Raw genomic sequence first — 22220 nt, 5'->3', positions numbered from 1 at the left:
CAAAATTTGTAATATGCCATTTTTCCGATGGACGCTTCTCCTTTTGGCTGCTGACGGAGCCGCGGGAAGATGCCGAGTGGCTGCCACGCCACCGAGTCGGGGCACGTTCCGGGAGAGTGCTGGGGCACGCGTGTGTCTAAGCTGCCTTTCTCCTCCGGTTGCTAGGGAAATGGTCCAGGAGTGCTGGGTGTGAGCCTCCCCTCTCGTCAAGCCGGAGACTGCGGTTGTCATTGATCCATTGAAGAAGCAGGACCCGAAATTACAGACATTAGGTACAGAAACTGTATTTGAGTTATACATGGTTTCCCTTCGCTTGATTGATTGATTGATTTTTTACCACGTCCCCCAGCCCCACCCCGCCCCCAGGGAAGATGAGATGCAAATTCCTCCTTGTGGATTACTGATTACTGTTAGGTAGCTTTTGCTTTCTATCCATTCTCTCCATCTCCGATTTCTCTGCCTCCTGCCCAGCTTATTCTCGCTCACTGATGGGCAGGATGAACAATTTTAGTGTGGAAATTATGAAGTCAACTTCTTCAGGGCGGTGGGGGGTGTGGCTGAAATATAACTGTCCAGCAGTGTGGGGTGAGTTGGCTCTTTGGCCACTGTAAAGGCAGGGGGGCAAAGAAAGTGAAAATGTTTCCATTAGAGATGATAATGATATTTCTCCGGGAGGATGGGGGATTTCAAAGAGTTAAATAGAAGGAGGAATATTCATGTAATGTAATCAGACAATGGCTAGCATTTCTCTTACTAAATTATTCTTGTGGGTTAACTGAGGTGGAGCAGGGATGGTTCTTAAGACTAAATTTTTTTTTTTTTTTTGCAGAGGAAACTCACTATAGAGAATAATGTTATCTTTGCCTGTAGTAGAATCTAAATCCTAGAGATATGAATTAAGTAAAGTTATTCATTCACAGGGCGGAAAAAAAAAACCCTTTGGAACACTCTTGCATCTGACTAGGTACTGCTTGGGTGACATATATTGCTAAGGAACACATCAAATTTTGAAATCCCTTGAGTAATAACTCCAGCAGATATTCTAAACTTTTATTTTGAAACCAGAGATTTAGAAGACAGTCAAGGTTATGCGCTAAGAATATAGGAGTTGGTTTTCCTGGCATAAAATTATTCGAGCTAAATTTAAGCACAGGGATAATTAAACCAACTAGGCTTATTATTTTTTTTCCTTTCACAACAAAATTAAATGTTTCTAAGTAGGTCTTGAAATGTTCATTAATTTAATGATTAAGTCATATCTAGATGAGGTTAATATAATTGATATATCAAGTTGACTTTAGGGAGAGAGAAAGTGATGAAAAAACAAATATTCAAGTATATTGTATGCATGCCCTTTCTGGGTTTTCAGAAAATAAGCTGTATTTGCACTTTTTTAATACTGAAAATGACTGTAAAAGTTAAAAGTGGAATATCTGAGTGAAATACAGAAGCCATTGAATGACCATAATCTTTTGGACCATGCAAGTTGTTTTACACGTCATCCATTCTCCAAAAGATTTTGTACAGATTTTAATAGCTTTTAATACTGAAAATGTACATTTAAGAAATGGTATACTATATTTCAATGATTATTTAAATATTTTGCAATTGTTATTAGACAGAATCTAGTTCTAATGCAATAACTGAGTTAGCTCATAAGAATGGCTTTATTTTTTGTAGACTTCTTTTCCTTTGCTTCTTGATTAAAAAAAAAAAAAAACAAACCTTTGGATCTTTACATTTAGGTTGACTAAAGAAAAAGCAACATGTATTCATTTATTTTCTAAATAACTTTTGCACACTTTGATTTTTATAAATTGAATTAGAAGAGTTCAAAAGTATCCACTAGAATTAAACCTTTAGGCCTAGAAGCAAAAAGAGTCACAAAGGTATAATATTATTTCTGCAAAGATGAATGTTGGTCACTTTTTTAATGAAAATAAGTATTTGGATGTGTAATAGCCCTTTATATATTTTCCTGGGTTACCCCAGTGAGGTAACCTATTGGATACAAAAAATAGGATTTTTTTTAAAAGCTTCGATTATTATTCCTACTTTATGGAAGAGAAAACTGAAGTTTTGAGAGATTAAGTGACTTGCTCTGGTTTACATGTTTCAGGAGTAGAATGAAATCAAATTCTTTTGCATGTAGACTTGATAGACTTTCTAAGTCCCCCAGCAGCTTCTCATAATAACATTTTTTGACTGACTAAATCAAAGACTACCTTTTATGCTGATCTGAGAACCTAAAATCTATGAATGTCTAATATCCCATGGTACCACAAGAGGTTGTGTAGAATTAGGAAATTACATTCAGGTGAAAATTGTTCTTGGAGCAATCACTACAGTTATGTTTTCCCTTGAAATTTAAAATTTTTCTAAGTAATCCAAAGTGGAGAGGAGCTAATAGTTTACTTTTAAGAAGGATTTGACATAAAATAATGACTTAAGAATGCTAAGGTTAAAATTTAAACTCTATTAGTGTTTTGGCACAAATTGTCACAGTACTATCATTTCTTTTCCCATACTTTGTTTCAACTTTAAACATCAAACATAGGATCCTGAGGATGGTTTCTCAGAATGACACAACTGTTCAGTGTGTTGATTTCACACATGGCATGTGAACTAATTGTTTTAAATAAGCACACGTGTTAGAATTTTATTGATTTTTGTTTTCTAATTCCTTTTCGATTATGTAAAGAATGTTTATAGCAGTTACAAATTTTTCCATCTTTATTATAGTTTTTGAATGAAAATCAAATTGATGGAAATGCAAATTGATTTGTGTTTTTTGTATTAAGTTGCTAACTAACGGAGTAAACATATGAGTGAGTGAGTGAGCGGGTAAGTGTAAATTTGTTCTATATGTAAAATCTATATTTATTTTAGCTCAGTGTTTTGAGTAATGAGCAAAATTTTAAGGCATTTTGAATTATCCTAAAATTTGCCAATTTCTTAATATTTTACCTAAGTTATCAGTCACAAAAATAATTTCCTTAAAATATTATCTTGGTTCTCAGTGGTCCCTAAGTCATTCACAAATAACCAAACTCTTCTAATCAATAACCCAATTCATATGAAGAATTATATAAAAGTAATTAACTACTGAATTGTAAATATTGATATTTTATTTGAGAATATCACCAGAAATGTTTTCCCCCAGGATATGAATATGTAGTCAGAAAAATAAATTAACTTTGCATTATAAAACCAAAGAATGCTCCAGGATCAACAGCCAAACCAGCCTTTCTCCACATCAGCCTTCTGCAAAACCAAGCCCTCTAATTAATAGCTTCTGGCCTTTGTACAAAAACTGAAATTGAGATGAGTTGGACTTTTTTTTAAACAGATGATAGAGGATGAAAGACAAAATGTAAAGTCTTTTGTTTTTTAAGATGCAACAAAATACAATTTTGCATTTCCATTTCTGTGTGGTCTATTTTAAATCAAATTAATAAATGATTTAAAAATATTTCGAACAGTTAATTTATTTCATGACTGGGAGCTTGTGATTAGCAGCCGAGATGTGATGTTACTATATTAGCTAATGTAATTTACCGCATCTGTTTTGTGGAATATTTGAAAGTGTTCGTTTGTATTGCTTGGGTGGAAACCAGACAATGCAACTAACAGGAAACAAAGGAATATTAAGTGTAATTAGTAGTATAATAATCAAAACAGATTTATGCACTCAGCCTATTTCATAAAGTTTATGTGTAATACAGTCAGTGTCACCTATTAGCTCGGCATAGACTTCTGTAAGAATTCAGGAGGAAAGCACATAAAAATAATAAAATGAAAGTTGTAAGGTCAAAAAGATTTAAAGTAGTTGATGTGAGAACATCTGTTGAAAAGATGAGGAAAACGCTGCTTATTATATAAAATTAATACTCCAATATTTTGGATTTTCTAAATGAAAGGCGAATGAATATTGATTCACTCAGTTACCTAAGTCATTCAAAAATCATTACTTTCTATTCATTAAGTGCCAGACACTGTGCTTTCTGTTGACAATATAATAACAACATAGAGGTACTCACTGTAAAAGATTTGTAAACTTGCAGGAAATGAAAGGTGATGACATATAATTGAAATAACATGTTTCTGTAAATTGAATTAGAGTGGGATAAATCGGGAAAACGAAAACAGAGAAAGAGGGGAAACCAAGATGTATTTTGTTGGTGGGACATTGTGAAAAGAGAAAGTAGGGGCTAGGGATATAGCTCAGTTGGTAGAGAGCTTGCCTTGCATGTACAAGGCCCCGGGTTCAATCCCCAGCACCATACACACACACACACACACACACACACACACACACACACACCAAAAAAAAAAAAAAAAAAAGCATGTAGATTGGAGGAAGTGAATGGATCCTATTTCACTGAGGGCCACAAATTTAGCTTGGTTTGGAGTTGGGGCAATGAGTAGGGGGAAGGAAAGGTAGTGAGCTGCCAAGAATATAGTGTGATGATAACCAGGAGGTATTATTGGAATCACTTCTTTACTAAGATTCCCCTTTACTTTCTTTAAGCAATGATGTGTGAAGTGATGCCCACGATTAATGAGGACACCCCAATGAGCCAAAGGGGGTCCCAAAGCAGTGGCTCGGACTCAGACTCCCATTTTGAGCAGCTGATGGTGAATATGCTAGATGAAAGAGATCGTCTGCTGGACACCCTTCGAGAGACCCAGGAAAGCCTCTCACTTGCTCAGCAAAGGCTTCAGGATGTCATCTATGACAGAGACTCGCTCCAGAGACAGCTGAATTCAGCCCTGCCACAGGTATGCTTCTAGTGCCATTTGTCCTTCCTGTTGTAATTGAAAATGAGATAGGGTTTCTAAAAGATTTGCTTTATTCCTATTCTTACTTTTCCACTTATTATATATAAAATGCTTTTTTGGTAGGAAATATTTAAGAATAAAGAATTAATTTATATGAAACCTTGCATCAAACAAAATCATGGTATATTGATGAGGAGGGGATGTGTGAAGCTTGAGTTTCCATCTGGTCTCTTTCTTGACAATTTTATCTGTTTGTTGTGGTAGAGGTACAAAACCACTTGTTGATTAGTTTTAAATTGCCTGATTGTGAAGACAGTTTTATCTTTCTTGCATTTTAAACACAATTGTGATTTTTGGATATATCTATTTTTAATTTTTAGTAATGTGGTGTTTCTTGGTAGTAGTTTCCAAGTCTACTGTTGAATTATTGTTTTATCTTTCTTTTAAAATGCCTAATACCTGCTGTATTAGAATTATTGACATATTGCCTTTTCCTGTCAAAAAAAACTTCAACTGGGGGGTTGAGGCTGCAGCCCAAAGGTAGAGTGCTGGTCTAACATGCACAAGGCCTGGGCTTGATCTCTACTCCCACCAAAACAAACAACAACAACAACAACAAAACTTCAACTACTTTTTTATTATTTTAAAAAGATTTTGAAAATTGAGAAAAGACAAAATTCATTATTTACACAAATTTAATATTGTTACATTGTTATTTTTAAATATGTTTCTGTCAGTATTTTTATTTTATAGAAAAAAACTAAGAAACTTTGGTGGTTGAAAACTTATTTATGTGCAGAGTTAATGATAAGGGTCGATTTACTTACTGAAGAATTGCATAATTCTGCTTCTTTTAGGTATGAGGAAAAGTAGGATGTCGTTCAGATTTTTAATAGTCACCACCACTACAATTTTCTTCCAATTACATGTTTGATTTGCCTTCTTCTTAAAAGACAATATAGTGAACATTAAAGAGTTGACTGTTCTCCATGAAATTATGATACTAGCACGTCTTTTCAGAAATATTGAAAACTAAACAATTAAAGTTGATTAAATTCTAAACCCTGCTATATTAGTAACTTGCAGTGTTATATTGAGATATTTATGACTCTCAGAATAGAAAGGATACCAAAACCCCTCTGTCTCACCATATTGGGAATAACTAAAACCCATGTGAATAACTCCTTTTTCAGTCCTTAACATTTTCGGTTCATTTTTTTGTGTGTTGAGATAAAGTAATGTTTCAAGTAACTCTCACCTGTTGAAAAGACTGGTTTATTTAATCACACAGAATGTGTTAATTTGTTTCAAGAGGCAATTATCCAACCTTCTCTAAGAATGAAATTTTCAAGGTACAAATTTCAGTCTTTGCAATTGTTCTTTATAAGGGGATTTCTAGAACTATCAGCATCATGCTCCTAACTCTAGGAATTTTGAATTGGTTATTGCTATTGTTAAAGTGGGGTCCTGTTACTCATCACATTATTCCTCATCTTCTGTGTCAAGCCTAAAATGGTAGTGATTTGTCTTTTGGATACAGTGTTTCATTAAAGAAACCTACAATTGTATATTTGGCACAAGTTCAATATAACTTCAATATGTACTGGGGTAGCAATCAACTAACATTTTAGTTAAATTGCATAAATTCTGTAGACTATTCCCATTTCCCCCACACTCTCTTGGAAGTCAATAATTCAATCTCATTTGTAAGATTCAGCATATATCCTTCCTGCCTTTGTCTTTCTATATTTTACTTAAGCCTAAATTTAAAAAAAAATTTATTTGTTGATGGACTTTTATTTTATTTGCTTATTTATATGTGGTGCTGGGAATAGAACACAGTGCCTCACACATACAAGGCAAGTGCTCTATCACTGAGCTACAACTCCAGCCCCATAAACCTAATTTTTTGACTTCAGTCATAACCCTGTTAAAATGATTCTAAGAATAATTTGAGTTTTTAAATTTTTGCCTCTTTCATAAAAAAATGTGACAATTTCATAAGTTTGTTGTAAAAATGAAGTATTAAGACAAGATGCTTTGGAGAAAAAAAAAGGAAAAAAACTGAAAAATATTTTCACAAAGAACTACATTGTGTGAATCGATGTTTACTCAAAAGTACAAGAATGAAAACTATCCTAGCAACTCAGTTGAATTAAATATCTAGATTATAATGCCATCTATAATGTAATTTTTGATTTTTTTATATTAACACACACTTTGTTATTTAAACTACTTGTAAGTTATGTTTTGGAGTTCAGAATTTTCCTCATTTCTGCATGTATATAAATGTATACTATGAAATTTTCCCCAGAAGGATTATGGGAAAACATATTTATATAACTTATTTCTGAAGAGAATCCTTTGAATATTTCTACTTCATGGGAAAAATAAACACTAGAAATAGTCTCATGTTAGCACAGATCTGGTTTTGCCATTAATGAAGTTTGCTATATACTTACAAATAAAATATAGTTCTCCAAGTATATGAGAACTGTACATTTGAGATTATAGCTTTGATAATTAGATGGCTATGATTCCAATATAGTTTACATATACTTTGTCACATAATTTTCAACATTGATTTGTATTCTACTACTATAAATATTCCTAGAAATCCACAGGTCCTTAAAGACAGTGATGACCCTATCACTTTTTAAAACACCAAAATATTTAGTAACCTAATCTGTACCATGATGGATATATTTTCTGCAAGTAATCAAGAAATATTCCTCATTCATTGATACCTTTGAATGAGGTATAATATTTTGCAAACAATGTACCTGAACTGTTGGGTGGCATTGTAGTTTACACTTAACTGAAGGAAAAATTACTGCTATATACGTGGGGTTTGAGGCAGAAACATATAAAATTTAAATCTAGTACAGTGTCATTAAAAAAAAATTTTAGCAAACATAAATGAAAGCAGAGACAAAATTTTGACATAGGCATTTTAAATAGCCCGTGAAATGTTTGTTGATGTTAGTGATTTGGAGCTCTGCTTTAAGTTACCTCCCATCCTGTTATACCTTTATGAAGAAAGACACCAATAATTTTAACAATCCTCAGCATGTAAGTTGTTTTGCAGCCACAGTGTTCAATGTTTCCTTATGTGTTTGGATGTCTCTGTGTTTAAGAGCACTGGTCATTCCACATCTCCAGGCCCAATGTTTCTAAGCTACACACTCAATTATTTACCTTTTAAATGTGCAGACACATTTTAATGGTTCACAGACCCTCACGTGTTCAATGTGCCCCCAATTCTGTCATCCTGTGCCTTCCACTTTCCACTGTCTCTGCCCTAATTCCCTACCCATTTACCTGAGATTCCTTAACCTCTTAAATAATTCTCACATCCCTCAATTCTTTGCTATTCCTCAGCACCTGGCCTTGAACTTCTTTTTTCTTTTTAAATTATTTATGTATTTATTTTTGGTACCAGGGATTGAATGAGGGGGTACTCGCCCACTGAACCACACCCCAGGCTTATTTTGTATTTTATTTAGAGACAGATCTCACTGAGTTGCTTAGCTCGTCACTTTTGCTGATGCTGGCTTTGAACTCCAGAGCCTCCTGCCTCAGCCTCTGGAGCTGCTCAAATTATAGGTGTGAGCCACCACTACAATGCTGGCCTAGCCTTGAACTTCTTTACTCCATCTCTTAACACTCCCATTTAGCAAATATGTCACTTTGTGTGCTGAATAGTACTGTTTGTAGTACCCCATAGACTCCAGGCTGTGCCAGTCTTCTCCCTTCATGAATATTCATCTCTGTGTCTATGATGTTCTTCCCCAGTGCCTTTGTTTGGCTAGTTTCTCATCCTAGCTAAGATTTTATCTTCCCCAGGAATTATTTTTTCTGAACCCCAATTACTTTTCCTGTCTTACCTACCCCTATCATTCATCACGTTTAATTAAATTATCTGCTTATGTGCCTATCCCCAGCCTAAACTCTAAATTCTTGGAGAACAGGATCATATCTCAGTCATCCATAACCCTCTGCACCTCAAGAGTACCAGGCCCATAGTGAGGTGTTTTCAGGTAAAAATGGAACTAAATATATGCATTGTGATATAGAAACACATATAAAACTAGAAATAGAAAGGTTTAGTTTGTATTGTTCCTCCATCACATGTCACCTACCTGAGTCAGGACTTCTGATATCCAAGCTACAAAAAGGGCTTAATACTAATATCTCACAGGGCGGTTTATGATGATTCAAAAAAATTATTCAAGTAAAAGTTAGATAATTTATAAAGCATTAAACATTAAAATGCTTGCATTTATTTTATCCAGAAGATCAAAAGATTAACTTATTCCTACATCTATATATTATAAAGCGTTATGATAATTTACATGAATTTTGAAAAAATAAATGACTTAGACACTTTTGAAAATAGCAAATATTTGTCAGTTATTAACATACTTGTTAGAAATATTTATAGGAGAGATAAGGGGCCTATGTTTCCTATTGCAAAAATCTTCATATATAAAATTTTAACAATTCTTTCTGTCACTTTGTTTAGTATATATTGAGGGTCTCCTGTGTATGACTGAATGGTTTACACCTGATTAGAAAGGAATGGGGAAAAGTAGCATAGTGTGACTCCAAGAAAGCATAGAAAATAGAATTACTTTAAAAATGTAGGTGGATTGGAAGATTATAGAAGTACTGAAAGTGTCTGAGCTATGAAAGTGATATGTGATTAACTGCAGAAGGCTTCATGTGGGAAGTGGTATTAGAGAGGTATTTTTTTAATATTGGAAAAGATCAGCAAATATTCTGTGTAAGGAAGTAAAGCTATGCAGACAGAAACTTGCTGAAGGACACAGGGGAACTGACATTCAAACAATGCTATGTTTGAGGCTAGGCTTGAGGTCCCAAACTGAACCAAGAAGAATGAGTAATCTTATTTTGTTTTAAAGACTAAATAGGAACTACATAGGGAAAATAACCAAAAAATTTGCTTGATGGAAGGTTGTACTATAAAAATGAGGTTTTCTATAGCAGGATGAGAGTGTGACCTATTCATATGTAGAGAGAGAGATAAGGATAGGATTTTGCATACAGGATAATCTGTAGAATTTTGAATGAATTGGTGACCACATAAGATTTTTATGAAGAAACATTATTCTGTTGTTTTGATTTTGGATGGATTATGTAATATTCACATATTAGTTATCTGGTGTTTAAATAATACTATGTAACAAACAACACAAAAATCTCAGTGACTTATAAAAATATGGGTTTGTGGAAGTTGGCTGATCAACCTGAATTGGCTAATCTTGGCTGAGCTAACTTCTGCCACTGGCTACCACAACGTTGGCTTTTATCAGGTCTATGTCATCTGCATTTTGTCTGCTTCCAGATGGTTTTGGCTGGCCTGACTGGGGCCACTCAGCTCTATGCCTTGTGTTTAGTCCAGCAATAAGTTAGTGTGGCAGGTTCTTATATGGTCAAGGCAGAGGAGGAAGAGAAAGAAGTAAGGAAGTGTTTTTTAAGCTTCTATTTGAGTTCTTTTTAGCAAGTCCCCCTGACCAAGCCCAGAGACAGTGTGGAAAACAATTCAAAATTCCATGTTAAAGGGTATAGACACATGGGTACAGGGGGTGGGGGGAGGAGGGAGGGTGGTATGAAGCAGCAGGACCTTCTTGCAATGGAACTACCACAAATGAAACCAGAGACTGTTGAGTCATTATTGTGTTAGGGAAAACTTATGATGATAATAATTTTGTCATAAAGAATGAAGGTTTGAAAGAGGAAGTTGAACTAGGGAGCTAGAAAACAAAATAGAAATATAAGGGATATTGAAGAGAAAGAAGCAGGGACTAATAATCTACAGAATGGCTCAAGGCTTTGGACTTGAGTTAGAAGATGGGTATTTGCAATAGAGTTCTTTTACTTGTTAGCTGAGAAATCAGTGGTAAGTTCTTTGAATTTCCGGAAACTCTTATTTCCTTAATTGGAAAGATGGGATACTGTCTACTCTTAGGATTGGATGCAAGAATGTGTGTGTGTGTGTGTGTGTGTGTGTGTGTGTGTGTGTGTGTGTTGGGCTGGGGTTGTGGCTCAGTGGTAGAGCACTTGCCTAGTACAGGTGAGGCACTGGGTTCTATCCTCAGCACCACACAAAAATAAATAAATAAAGGTATTGTGTCCATCTACAACTAAAAAATTTTTAAAAAATGAATGTTTCAAAAACTATTTTAAATGTAAGTTGAGATGTGCCCATGTGTACTTTGATGAGGATTTAAAGGAGGCTGCTTGAGGAGAGGAATATGTTTATCTTTTCACATTTTAAAATGCAAACTATTTAGGTGAAATTGACAAAGAGTGACAGATTCTACCTTAATGTTTTATTCTTCAGGCAAAGAGCCCGGGTCTCTCTCTGGCTTGCTACTTGCAGCTCAATAACCTTGATTAAATATTTGATTCAAATAATGATAGAAACTGCCTCGTAGGATCATTATGAGAAATAAATGAGTTAGAACATATCAAATGATGAGTTCAATGTCTCACAGATAATATGGATAGCATATGCTGGATAAATGCTAAATGTAACCATTGTTATAGTTGTTATTACCATATTTTTATCATCATTATTTCTAGCCAACCTTAACTGTACAATTTTATTTGGTAATAATGAGCATTAGCACAAATTAAGAGTGCCAAAAGCCCATGCTCTCCTCAATCTTTATCAGATTTTGGAAGTTTTTCATTTTATCTTTTTTATTAAAAATAAAACTTATTTACCTTCTTCTAAATGGTTTTCCCAAATTCTCCACTTCCAGATTGGGAAGTCTCTCATATTCTTTTCCAAATGTTTACCATCACCAATGACCAATGGATAATTGCAGTAGGTTTAATTTGACACAAAGACTACTCCTTTCTACTAAAAAAAAAGAAAAAGAAAAAGAAAAAAAAACCCTACCTTTTTAACTCTCATGACACCCCACTGTTGTGGTTCTTAAACCATTCCAACTTTTTACTCTGAATTCTTTCCTGTGGGAAACTCCTCATCTAGCTAATCCTTAAATGTTAAATAATAAATCTAAGATTAATTGTAATAGCTAACATTTCTGAACACTCTCACTATGCCAACCAATGTTTATGTATTCATCTAGATGTTAAAATGGGAGCATTTCTCTGTATTTGAGGTAAAACTAAATCAGTGAGGTGCACAGCCTCATTTGCAGGCTATACTTAAACATAGTCCAAGTAGTAAATCTAGCATTAGATCAAACGCCATCTTAAGACTGAGATGGAGAAGCTACAGTGGGGATAGAATTAATTTGGAAAGCTCTTGGAGAGCCACACCATGTACAGGGCATGGGTTGATTTCCATTCTACTAAGCCATGTGAAAATGACTTCAGGGCAACCATTCAGAGTTTGATGTTTCCTCCTGAGGCTGAAGGATACAGAGTCTGAAGTCTAATAGCAGTAGCAGTGACTGAAGATTCTCCTGCCTCTAGAGCAGACTGAAGAGTCCATGTCAGTCAAGCTTCAAGTCCTCCAATGTCAAAATAAATATTAGCAATTTTTAAAGATCAAAAAGGAGACTTTCTTAAGGCCATCTTAAACTCAGAAACAAATAGATTGTCTGATGCCTAGTTTCCCATATGGGGAATCAGGATTAGCAGAGTCGAGGACTAATTCCGGAGACGAGAATGAGAATAAGTCAAGTGAACCTGGGAAGAACCTATAGATAGGTTCTCTGTGTAAGTTACCAATACACCCAGGAGGAAGGTCATTGATTAAACCTCTGCCATCCAGAAAACCAAGACCAAGGGTGACAGGTGCGTCAGCCACATATCATTGTAGTTTTCTCCCCCAGCTTCCCTTTCTCTGAAACTGAGTCTGGAGGAGTCAGAAACTGAGGAGTCTGAGGAGTCAGGAGTGGGGGTTATCAGAGTAAAGAGTGACCATTATGTCCCCATCTTTAAATGCAGACATCAGAACTTGAAGCACGCCTGAATTGAGTGTATGTGTATCAGGCCAGGAGTGGAAAGATGAGTTCAGGTGAGCTAGGAACTCAGGGCTTGGTAGATTTCACTAGCTTGTAATCGAACTAGAACTCTGAAATCATTAGGATAGACTTAAATTCCAAAATAAAAGGACAAATGATTGATTTCATAAGCATAGTAGAAAAGATAAGGTATCTGTCTGAAATTTGATTTGGGACTCATTTCTTTTCCTGAGAGAATCAGAACTGATTCTAGATCACTGAGGAAATTGGTTAGAGGCATCATCTCAATTTAATCAAAGCAATCCAATGAGGTTGTTTCTATTATTTCCATGGCACAGATGATAAAAACAAGTCACAGAGATAAAAAGTAACTTGTTCAACACCACATAGTTAGTAGGTGGTGTTTATGATGATTCTAATAAGGCATGCTTTTTTTTTTTTTATTAAGGCCAAAAGCAACTTAGTGAGACCCTGTCTTAAAGACAAAAATAAGGAAAAAAAAGGGTTGGTGAGGTTTGTCAATGGTTGAGTATCTTTGGTCAATTCCCCATAACCCCACCCCCCAAAAAAAAATTATCTGGAACCCTTTAGGAGACTTGAGCTATTGACAGCATTTCTCAAGACTACTTATGAATTCTAATAAAATAAACAAATTTATTACAAAGGAAATGTGAAATGCTTATCAGAGTTAGCATAAATGTACTGTATGTATTATACAAGGGTCTCAAATTCTGATATGTATGCCACCATGAATTTGTCTTTTTTGTACTGAGCATACTTTATAGCCAATTAATTACATAAGCAAGAGAGTATGAGTTACATGAAAAAGTATTAACTAGAATATATAGTACCTAGATTTCAGTTTTAACTTTACTAACTTGTAAGACACTGCAAAATCATTGAATTTCTGAGATAATTACTTTTGTATAAAACATGGAATTCTATTTTTTAGTATTTTTATATGTTCTAATTAGTTATACATGACAGTAGAATGCATTTTGACACATCATATATAAACAGAGTATAACTTTTCATTTGTCTGATTGTACATAATGTAAACTTACACAGGTCATGTAATTGTATATGCACATAGGGTCATAATGTCTGATACATTCTACTATCATTTCTACCCTTATGCCCCCTCCCATCCTTTCATTCCCCTCTATTCTCTCTACCCCCCAACTTATTGTGAATTAGCCTCTGCATATCAGAGAAAGCATTCACCTTTGGTCTTTGGAATTGGGTTATTTCGCTTAGCATATTATTCTCCAGTTCTATCCATTTACAGGCAAATGTCATGATCTCATTCTTCTTTAAGGCTGAGTAATATTCCATTGTACATATATACCACAGTTTCTTTATCCATTCATCTTTGAAGGGTACCTTGGTTGGTTCCATAGTTTAGCTATTGTGACTTGAGCTGCTATAAACATAGATGTGTCTGTGTAACTGTAGTATACTGATTTTAAGTCCTATGGATATAACCCTAGGAATGGGGTGACTGTGTCAAATGGTAGTTCCATTCCTAGTTTTTTAAGAATCTCCATACTGCTTTCCAGAGTGTTTGCAGTCACACCAAGCAGTGTATGAGTGTAATTTTTCCCCATATCCTTTACAATATTATTGTTGCTTGTATTCTTGATGATTGCTATTCTGACTGGAGTGAGATAGAATCTATCTGTGTAGTGTTGATTTGCATTTCTCTTAATTGCCAGAGATGTTGATCAATTGTATTTGTTCTTCTGTGAAATGTCTGTTCAGTTCCTTTGCCCATTTATTGCTTGGATAAAACATGAAATTCTAGTTTCCTCTAATCTGTTGCATGATTTTGCAAATTTTAAGTTATTATAAAGATATACTTTTAACTTTATTAATTTAGTTATAAACATTTAATAAGCAATTACTATTTATTAAACAATCATTTCTGGGTCTGCTTTGTGTCAGACTCTATTCTTATAACATAGTGTGGCTAATATCTCTGTTTTATTTTATCTTAAGATTTTGTTCAAATTAGGCCTCCTAGAAATATGTAGAGGCAAGAAGGTACTGCCCAAATTCTACTGAATATCAAATTTATTTGTGAATTATTTTTAAAACAGACAGGTTTGTTTGTTTTGTTTTGTGGTTTTTTTTTTTTTTTTTTGGTGATTTTATTATCTCTTATTCTCCACTGTAATGAACTATGTTCTGGGAAAAGACCAGCTTTCTCCCTGAGTTCTGGGTCCCATTGCCTCTTGCTTTTCTAGGACAAAAGCTTTGAATTATTCTTTTTGCATCATGAATGTTTCCATCTCTACTAGATTATAACCAGCAGCATTAAAATATGTTCCTATATTTATCTCATATTTAAAAAAAATCTATTAACACTCCCACTCTACCAAGCTACTAACTATCCCATTTTATCTTTTACCTTATAGCAATAGATTGTTTAAAACTTGCCTACACTTTCTTTTTATCATTTCTCTCTTCCCAGTTACTCTTGAATCTATTCTAGCCAGACATTCACTCTATTCACTTCATCTAAACTGCTCTTGTGAATATGGTCACCAATCTCTGTGTTGCTAAGAGCAAAGGACAATTTTTAGTCTTCATTTATGCTTAATTTATCAGCAGTAATTAGACACAGTGAATCTCTCTTTCTTGACATACTTTCTTCAATTGGCTGAAGGACAGCTCCCTTGCCTGTCTTTTCTTCTGCCTTTCTGCTCACGCCTCCATATTCATTGATGGTAACTTTTCATCTTCTTGTCGTAACAAGGATCATTTATTTCCAGGTACAATTCCCATGGTCTTCCTCTTTCTGCCTCTGCTAACATTGCTGATCATCTTCTCTCTCTTCTGGACTTAAATATCATTTAATGTGGATGACTCCAGAATTTTTATCTCTAATGCAGACATTTCCCCTGACTTTCAGATTCTTCTTATTATTAAATGTAGAAATTTAACATGTTTGTTCACAACCAAGTTCATGATTTTAGTTGTCTACATCTCAGTTACTAGCAATGCCAACCTCATTGGCTTAGGCAGAACCTCCGTGTTTTACTTTTTTCATATTCTGTATTCAATCTAGAAGCAAAGTCTCTCAGTTTGATCTTCCAAGAGTACATAAAACTGGTCACCATCTCTTTACCTGAATCATAAGGGATTTTCTCAACTCTTTTGCTTTTGTCCTTCTACACTATCATTCTAATTCAGGGCAATAAAAATTAAGTCAAATTTTGTTTCATATCTGCTTAAGTCCGTGAAATATTTTCCCACTTCAATCTCAAAGCTCAGGTCTTTAGATGAAGCTGGGACTATAACATTGACATTTGCACCTTCCCCTTTTCCTATCTGAAATCATCTACAATTTTCCACCTCATTCATTCTACATCACCAATCGACATGTCAGACATTGTACTGCCTTAGGGACTTTGCACTGGCTATTTCTGTGCTTGAAAAAGTTGTCCTCTATATAACCATAAGCTTTCTCTCTTAACTCCCTTAGGTCTTTACTCAGACATCATCCTTTCAGGGGGACCATGTATATCATCCTATTTAAAATTATAAAATTGTAGCAATTCCCTCCCTATCACACTCAATCCCTCTTCTGATTTTTTTTTTTTTTTTAAGTTCAAACACTAACTTGTCTGTCACTTATTGGATGTTTGATCTTTTTTTTTTTTATTGATTATTTATCGCATTACATAGTTCATGATATATCATCTTTCATACATTAGACTCAAATTGTGCTTTGAACTCCCATTTTCACCCCAAATACAGATTGCAGAATCACATCTGTTACATATTCGCATTTTTACATAATGCCATATTAGTGACTGTTGTATTCTGCTACCTTTCCTATCCCCTACTATCCCCCCTCCCCTCCCCTCCCCTCCCATCTTCCCTCTCTACCTCCCCTGCTGTTGTTCAATTCTCTCCCTTTTTTTTTCCCTCCCCCTTGCCCCTCATAACCTCTTATAATTTTATGTATCCTTGAAGGTCTCCTACCATTTCCATATGCTTTCCCTTCTCTCTCCGTTTCTCTCCCCCCATTCGTCTTTGTTTACTGTAGTCTTTTCCTCATGCTCTTTCTTCCTGTTCTGTTCTTAGTTTTTCTCTTTATATCAAAGCAGACATTTGGCATTTGTTTTTTAGGGCTTGGCTAGCTTCGCTTAGCATAATCTGCTCTAATGCCATCCATTTCCCCGCAAATTCTATGATTTTGTCATTTCTTAGTGCTGCATAATACTCCATTGTGTATAGATGCCACATTTTTTTTATCCATTCATCAATTGAAGGGCATCTAGGTTGGTTCCACAGTCTAGCTATTGTGAATTGTGCCGCTATAATCATTGATGCAGCCGTATCCCTATAGTGCGCTCTTTTAAGGTCCTCAGGGAATAGTCCGAGAAGTGCGATAGCTGGGTCAAATGGTGGTTCCATTCCCAGCTTTCCCAGGAATCTCCATACTGCTTTCCAAATTGGCCTCACCATTTTGCAGTCCCACCAGCAGTGTACAAGTGTACCCTTTTCCCCACATCCCCGCCAACACTTGTTGTTGTTTGACTTCATAATGGCTGCCAATCTTACTGGAGTGAGATGGTATCTTAGGGTGGTTTTGATTTGCATTTCTCTGATTGCTAGAGATGGTGAGCATTTTTTCATGTACTTGTTGATTGATTGTATGTCCTCCTCTGAGAAGTGTCTGTTGAGGTCCTTGGCCCATTTGTTAATTGGGTTATTTGTTATCTTATTGTTTAATTTTTTGAGTTCTTTGTACATTCTGGATATTAGGGCTCTATCGGAGGTGTGGGGGGTAAAGATTTGTTCCCAGGATGTAGGCTCTCTATTTACCTCTTTTATTGTTTCTCTTGCTGAGAAAAAACTTTTTAGTTTAATTAAGTCCCATTTGTTTATTCTTGTTGTTAACTCTTGGGCTATGGGTGTCCTATTGAGGAATTTGGAGCCTGACCCCACAATTTGTAGATCGTAGCCAACTTTTTCTTCTATCAGACGCAGTGTCTCTGATTTGATACCTAGCTCCCTGATCCATTTTGAGTTAATTTTTGTGGATGGCGAGAGAAAGGGATTCAATTTCATTTTGTTGCATATGGATTTCCAATTTTCCCAGCACCATTTGTTGAAAATGCTATCCTTCCTCCATTGCATGCTTTTAGCCCCTTTATCAAATATAAGATAGTTGTAACTTTGTGGATTAGTCTCTGTGTCTTCTATTCTGTACCATTGGTCTACCCACCTGTTTTGGTACCAGTACCATGCTGTTTTTGTTACTATTGCTTTGTAGTACAGTTTGACCTCTGGTATCGCTATGCCTCCAGATTCACACTTCCTGCTTAGAATTGCTTTTGCTATTCTGGGTCTTTTGTTTTTCCATATGAATTTCATGATTGCTTTGTCTATTTCTACAAGAAATGCCATTGGGATTTTGATTGGCATCGCATTAAATCTGTAGAGAAGTTTGGGTAATATTGCCATTTTGACGATGTTAGTTCTGCCTATCCATGAACAGGGTACATTTTTCCATCTTCTGAGATCTTCTTCTATCTCTCTCTTTATGGTTCTGTAGTTTTCATTGTATAAATCTTTCACCTCTTTTGTTAGGTTGATTCCCAAGTATCTTATTTTCTTTGAGGATATTGTGAATGGAGTGGTTTTCCTTATTTCCATTTCCGAGGTTTTGTTGCTGATATACAGGAATGCCTTTGATTTATGCGTGTTGATTTTATACCCTGCCACTTTGCTGAATTCATTTATTAACTCTAGCAGCTTCTTTGTAGACTCTTTTGGGTCTGTTAAGTATATTATCATGTCATCCGCAAATAGCGATAGTTTAATTTCTTCTTTTCCTATTTTTATGCCTTTAATTTCTTTTGTCTGTCTAATTGCTCTGGCTAGTACTTCGAGAACTAAATTGAATAGAAGTGGTGATAGAGGGCATCCCTGTCTTGTTCCAGATTTTAGAGGAAATGCCTTCAGTTTTTCTCCGTTTAGGATGATGCTAGCCTGAGGTTTAGCATATACAGCTTTTACAATGTTGAGGTAAGTTCCTGTTATCCCTAGTTTTTCTAGTGTTTTGAACATAAAGGGATGCTGTACTTTGTCAAATGCTTTTTCTGCATCCATCGAGATGATCATGTGGTTCTTGTCTTTAAGTCTATTGATGTGGTGAATAGCATTTATTGATTTCCGTATATTGAACCATCCTTGCATCCCAGGAATGAATCCTACTTGATCATGGTGCACAAGTTTTCTGATATGTTTTTGTATTCGATTCGCCAGAATTTTATTGAGAATTTTTGCATCCAAGTTCATTAGAGATATTGGTCTGTAGTTTTCTTTCTTTGAAGTATCTTTGTCTGGTTTTGGGATCAAAGTGATGTTGGCCTCATAGAATGAATTTGGAAGAGCTCCTTCTTTTTCTATTTCTTGAAATAGCTTGAAAAGTATTGGTATTAATTCTTCTTTGAAGGTTTTGTAGAACTCCGCTGTATAGCCATCTGGTCCAGGGCTTTTCTTAGTTGGTAGTCTTTTGATGGCTTCTTCTATTTCTTCTATTGTTATTGGTCTGTTTAAATTGTGTGTGTCTTCCTGTCTCAATCTGGGCAAATCATATGCCTTAAGAAATTTATCGATATCTTCATTATCTTCTATTTTATTGGAATATAGGGTTTCAAAATACTTTCTAATTATCTTCTGTATTTCTGTAGTGTCTGTTGTGATATTGCCTTTTTCATCCCGTATGTTAGTAATTTGAGTTCTCTCTCTTCTTCTTTTCGTTAGCATGGCTAAGGGCTTGTCTATCTTATTTATTTTTTCAAAGAACCAACTTTTAGTTTTATCTATCTTTTCAATGGTTTCTTTTGTTTCAATTTCGTTGATTTCTGCTCTAATTTTAATTATTTCTTGTCTTCTACTATATTTGCTGTTGTTTTGCTCTTCCTTTTCTAGGTTTTTGAGGTGTTGTGTGAGTTCATTTATCTGTTGGTTTTTTCTTTTTTTGAGGTAAGAACTCCAAGAAATGAATTTCCCTCTTAAAACTGCTTTCATTGTGTCCCATAGATTCTGGTATGTTGTGTCTGTGTTGTCATTTGACTCTAAGAATTTTTTCATCTCCTCCTTTATGTCTTCTACAACCCATTGATCCTTCAATAATATATTGTTCATTTTCCATGTGATGTAGGATTTTTCCTTCCTTCTTTTATCATTGATTTCCAATTTCATTCCATTATGGTCAGATATGGTGCATGGTATTATCTCCACACCCTTATAATTACTAAGAGTTGCCTTATGGCATAATATATGGTCTATCTTTGAGTAGGATCCATGTGCTGCTGAGAAGAACGTGTATCCACTTGATGATGGTTGATATATTCTATATATGTCGGTTAAGTCTAGGTTATTGATTGTGCTGTTGAGTTCTATAGTTTCTTTATTCAGCTTTTGTCTAGAGGATCTGTCTAATGGCGAGAGCGGTGTGTTGAAGTCACCCATAATTATTGTGTTGTGGTCTATTTGACTCTTGAACTTGAGGAGAGTTTGTTTTATGAACGTTGCAGCTCCATTGTTTGGTGCATACAAATTGATGATTGTTATGTCTTGTTGGTGGATGGTTCCTTTTAACAGTATATAGTGACCTTCTTTATCCTTCTTGATTAACTTAGGTTTGAAGTTGATTTTATTCGATATGAGTATGGCCACTCCTGCTTGCTTCCGAGGGCCATATGAGTGGTATGATTTTTCCCAACCTTTTACCTTCAGCCTGTGTATATCTTTTCCTATCATATGAGTCTCCTGAAGGCAGCATATTGTTGGATTTGTTTTTTTGATCCAGGTTACTAGCCTATGTCTCTTGATTGGTGAATTTAGGCCATTAACATTTAAGGTTACAATTGAGATATGATTTGTATTTCCAGTCATGCTTCTTTATTTATTTATTTTAGTTTGGCTAGTTTTGCTTTTTGGTTGTTTTCCTCCCCCTTTACTGAGATACCTCCTGCTGTTAGTTTTGGGCACTATTTATCAAATCCTCTTCTTGTAGTGTTTTGTTCAAAATGCTTTGCAGAGCTGGTTTTCTTGCTGCAAATTCTTTTAGCTTTTGTTTATCATGAAAGATTTTAATTTCATTGTCAAATTTGAAGCTCAATTTTGCTGGATATAGTATTCTTGGTTGGAATCCATTATTTTTCAGCGTTTGAAATACATTATTCCAGGATCTTCTCGCTTTCAAAGTTTGTGATGAGAAATCGGTCGTTAACCTAATTGGTTTACCCCTGAAAGTAATCTGCCTCTTTTCTCTCGTAGCTTTTAATATTCTCTCCTTGTTCTGTACGTTGGCTATCTTCATAATTATATGTCTTGGGGTTGGTCTATTATGGTTTTGAATGTTTGGGGTCCTGTAGGCTTCCAGGATTTGGCAATCCATTCCATCTTTCATCTCTGGGAAGTTTTCTAGAATTATTTCATTTAATATGTTGTCCATTCCTTTGGTTTGAAACTCTGTGCCTTCTTCTATCCCTATGACTCTCAGATTTGGTTTTTTTATGACATCCCATAACTCTTGAATAGATTGTTCGTGGGATTTAAGCATCTTTTCTGTGTTGACTATATTCTTTTCAAGTTGATAAACCTTGTCTTCATTATCTGATGTTCTGACTTCTACTTGATCAAGTCTATTTGTAATATTCTCGTTTGAGTTTTTAATTTGGCTTATAGTTTCCTGCAATTCTAGGATTATTGTTTGATTTTTTTTTAAGATCTCTATCTCCTGGTAGATCTCGTTCTTTGCCATTTGAATTTGTTTGTTTAATTCATTTTCAAAATATACTTTTATTTCTTGGACTTGCTGTCTCATGTCTTCTCTAATATTCCTTTCCATTCGAGTTAGGTATCCCCTGAGTTCTTTCCATATCCCTGTTTCTGAAGTTTCTATGTCCTCTTGTAGAATTGAGTTGTCTTGCATTGTTTGAAATCCTTTTTTCCCTTGTTTTCTCATGTTGTCCACGTTACTTTCCAGTTCTTTTTGATTGTCGTGTTTCTGCTCTCTTCTATAGATTTGTTTTGTTTCTGTATTACTCTGATGTCTCTCCTTTGTGTTGTTGAACTATGCTTGCTAACGTGGATTCTGCTGGGAAGGAATTCCGACGTCCGAGCTCCAGTGACGACACTACTCTGCTATGCCGTGCCCCAGTCTCCTTGCCGGGGTGCCCTAATGGGGGGGTGTGAGTGGACTGTCTCTGTTTGGTTTCAGCACCCGGTCGTGGCAGGCAGGCAGACTCCCGCCGCCCAGTATCTCAGGCCGTGGGCAGGTGATCCATCGCCAGCGGGAGGGCGTTCTCCTACCGCCCAGTTACCCTGGCAGTGGATGAACTGTCGCCGGCGGGCCTGCAGTTTACAGCTGCCCAGTCACAAGAGCCTTGCCTCTAGTCTCCTGTTCTCTCCTGCTAGGCTTGGGTTCTCCTGCTAGACCAG

The 22220-nt window shown here is 35.5% G+C and overlaps 1 protein-coding gene across 1 annotated transcript in view; it reads left to right on the top strand.

Moving 5' to 3' along the window:
• Positions 1-212: 212 nt before the first annotated feature.
• Positions 213-22220, top strand: part of PPFIA2 (PTPRF interacting protein alpha 2) — a gene marked incomplete at both ends in the record, with an annotated part of 453530 nt that continues 431522 nt past the window's right edge. Inside the window, 2 exons of the mRNA XM_081311622.1 lie at positions 213-272; positions 4532-4782. Coding sequence (XP_081167748.1) covers positions 4534-4782 — 249 coding nt within the window. The remainder of the gene's footprint in view (positions 273-4531; positions 4783-22220) is intronic.

Source organism: Spermophilus citellus (assembly GCF_964194105.1).
Source record: "Spermophilus citellus genome assembly, chromosome: 10".
Taxonomy (NCBI): domain Eukaryota; kingdom Metazoa; phylum Chordata; class Mammalia; order Rodentia; family Sciuridae; genus Spermophilus; species Spermophilus citellus.
This window is presented reverse-complemented; position numbering and strand designations above follow the sequence as displayed.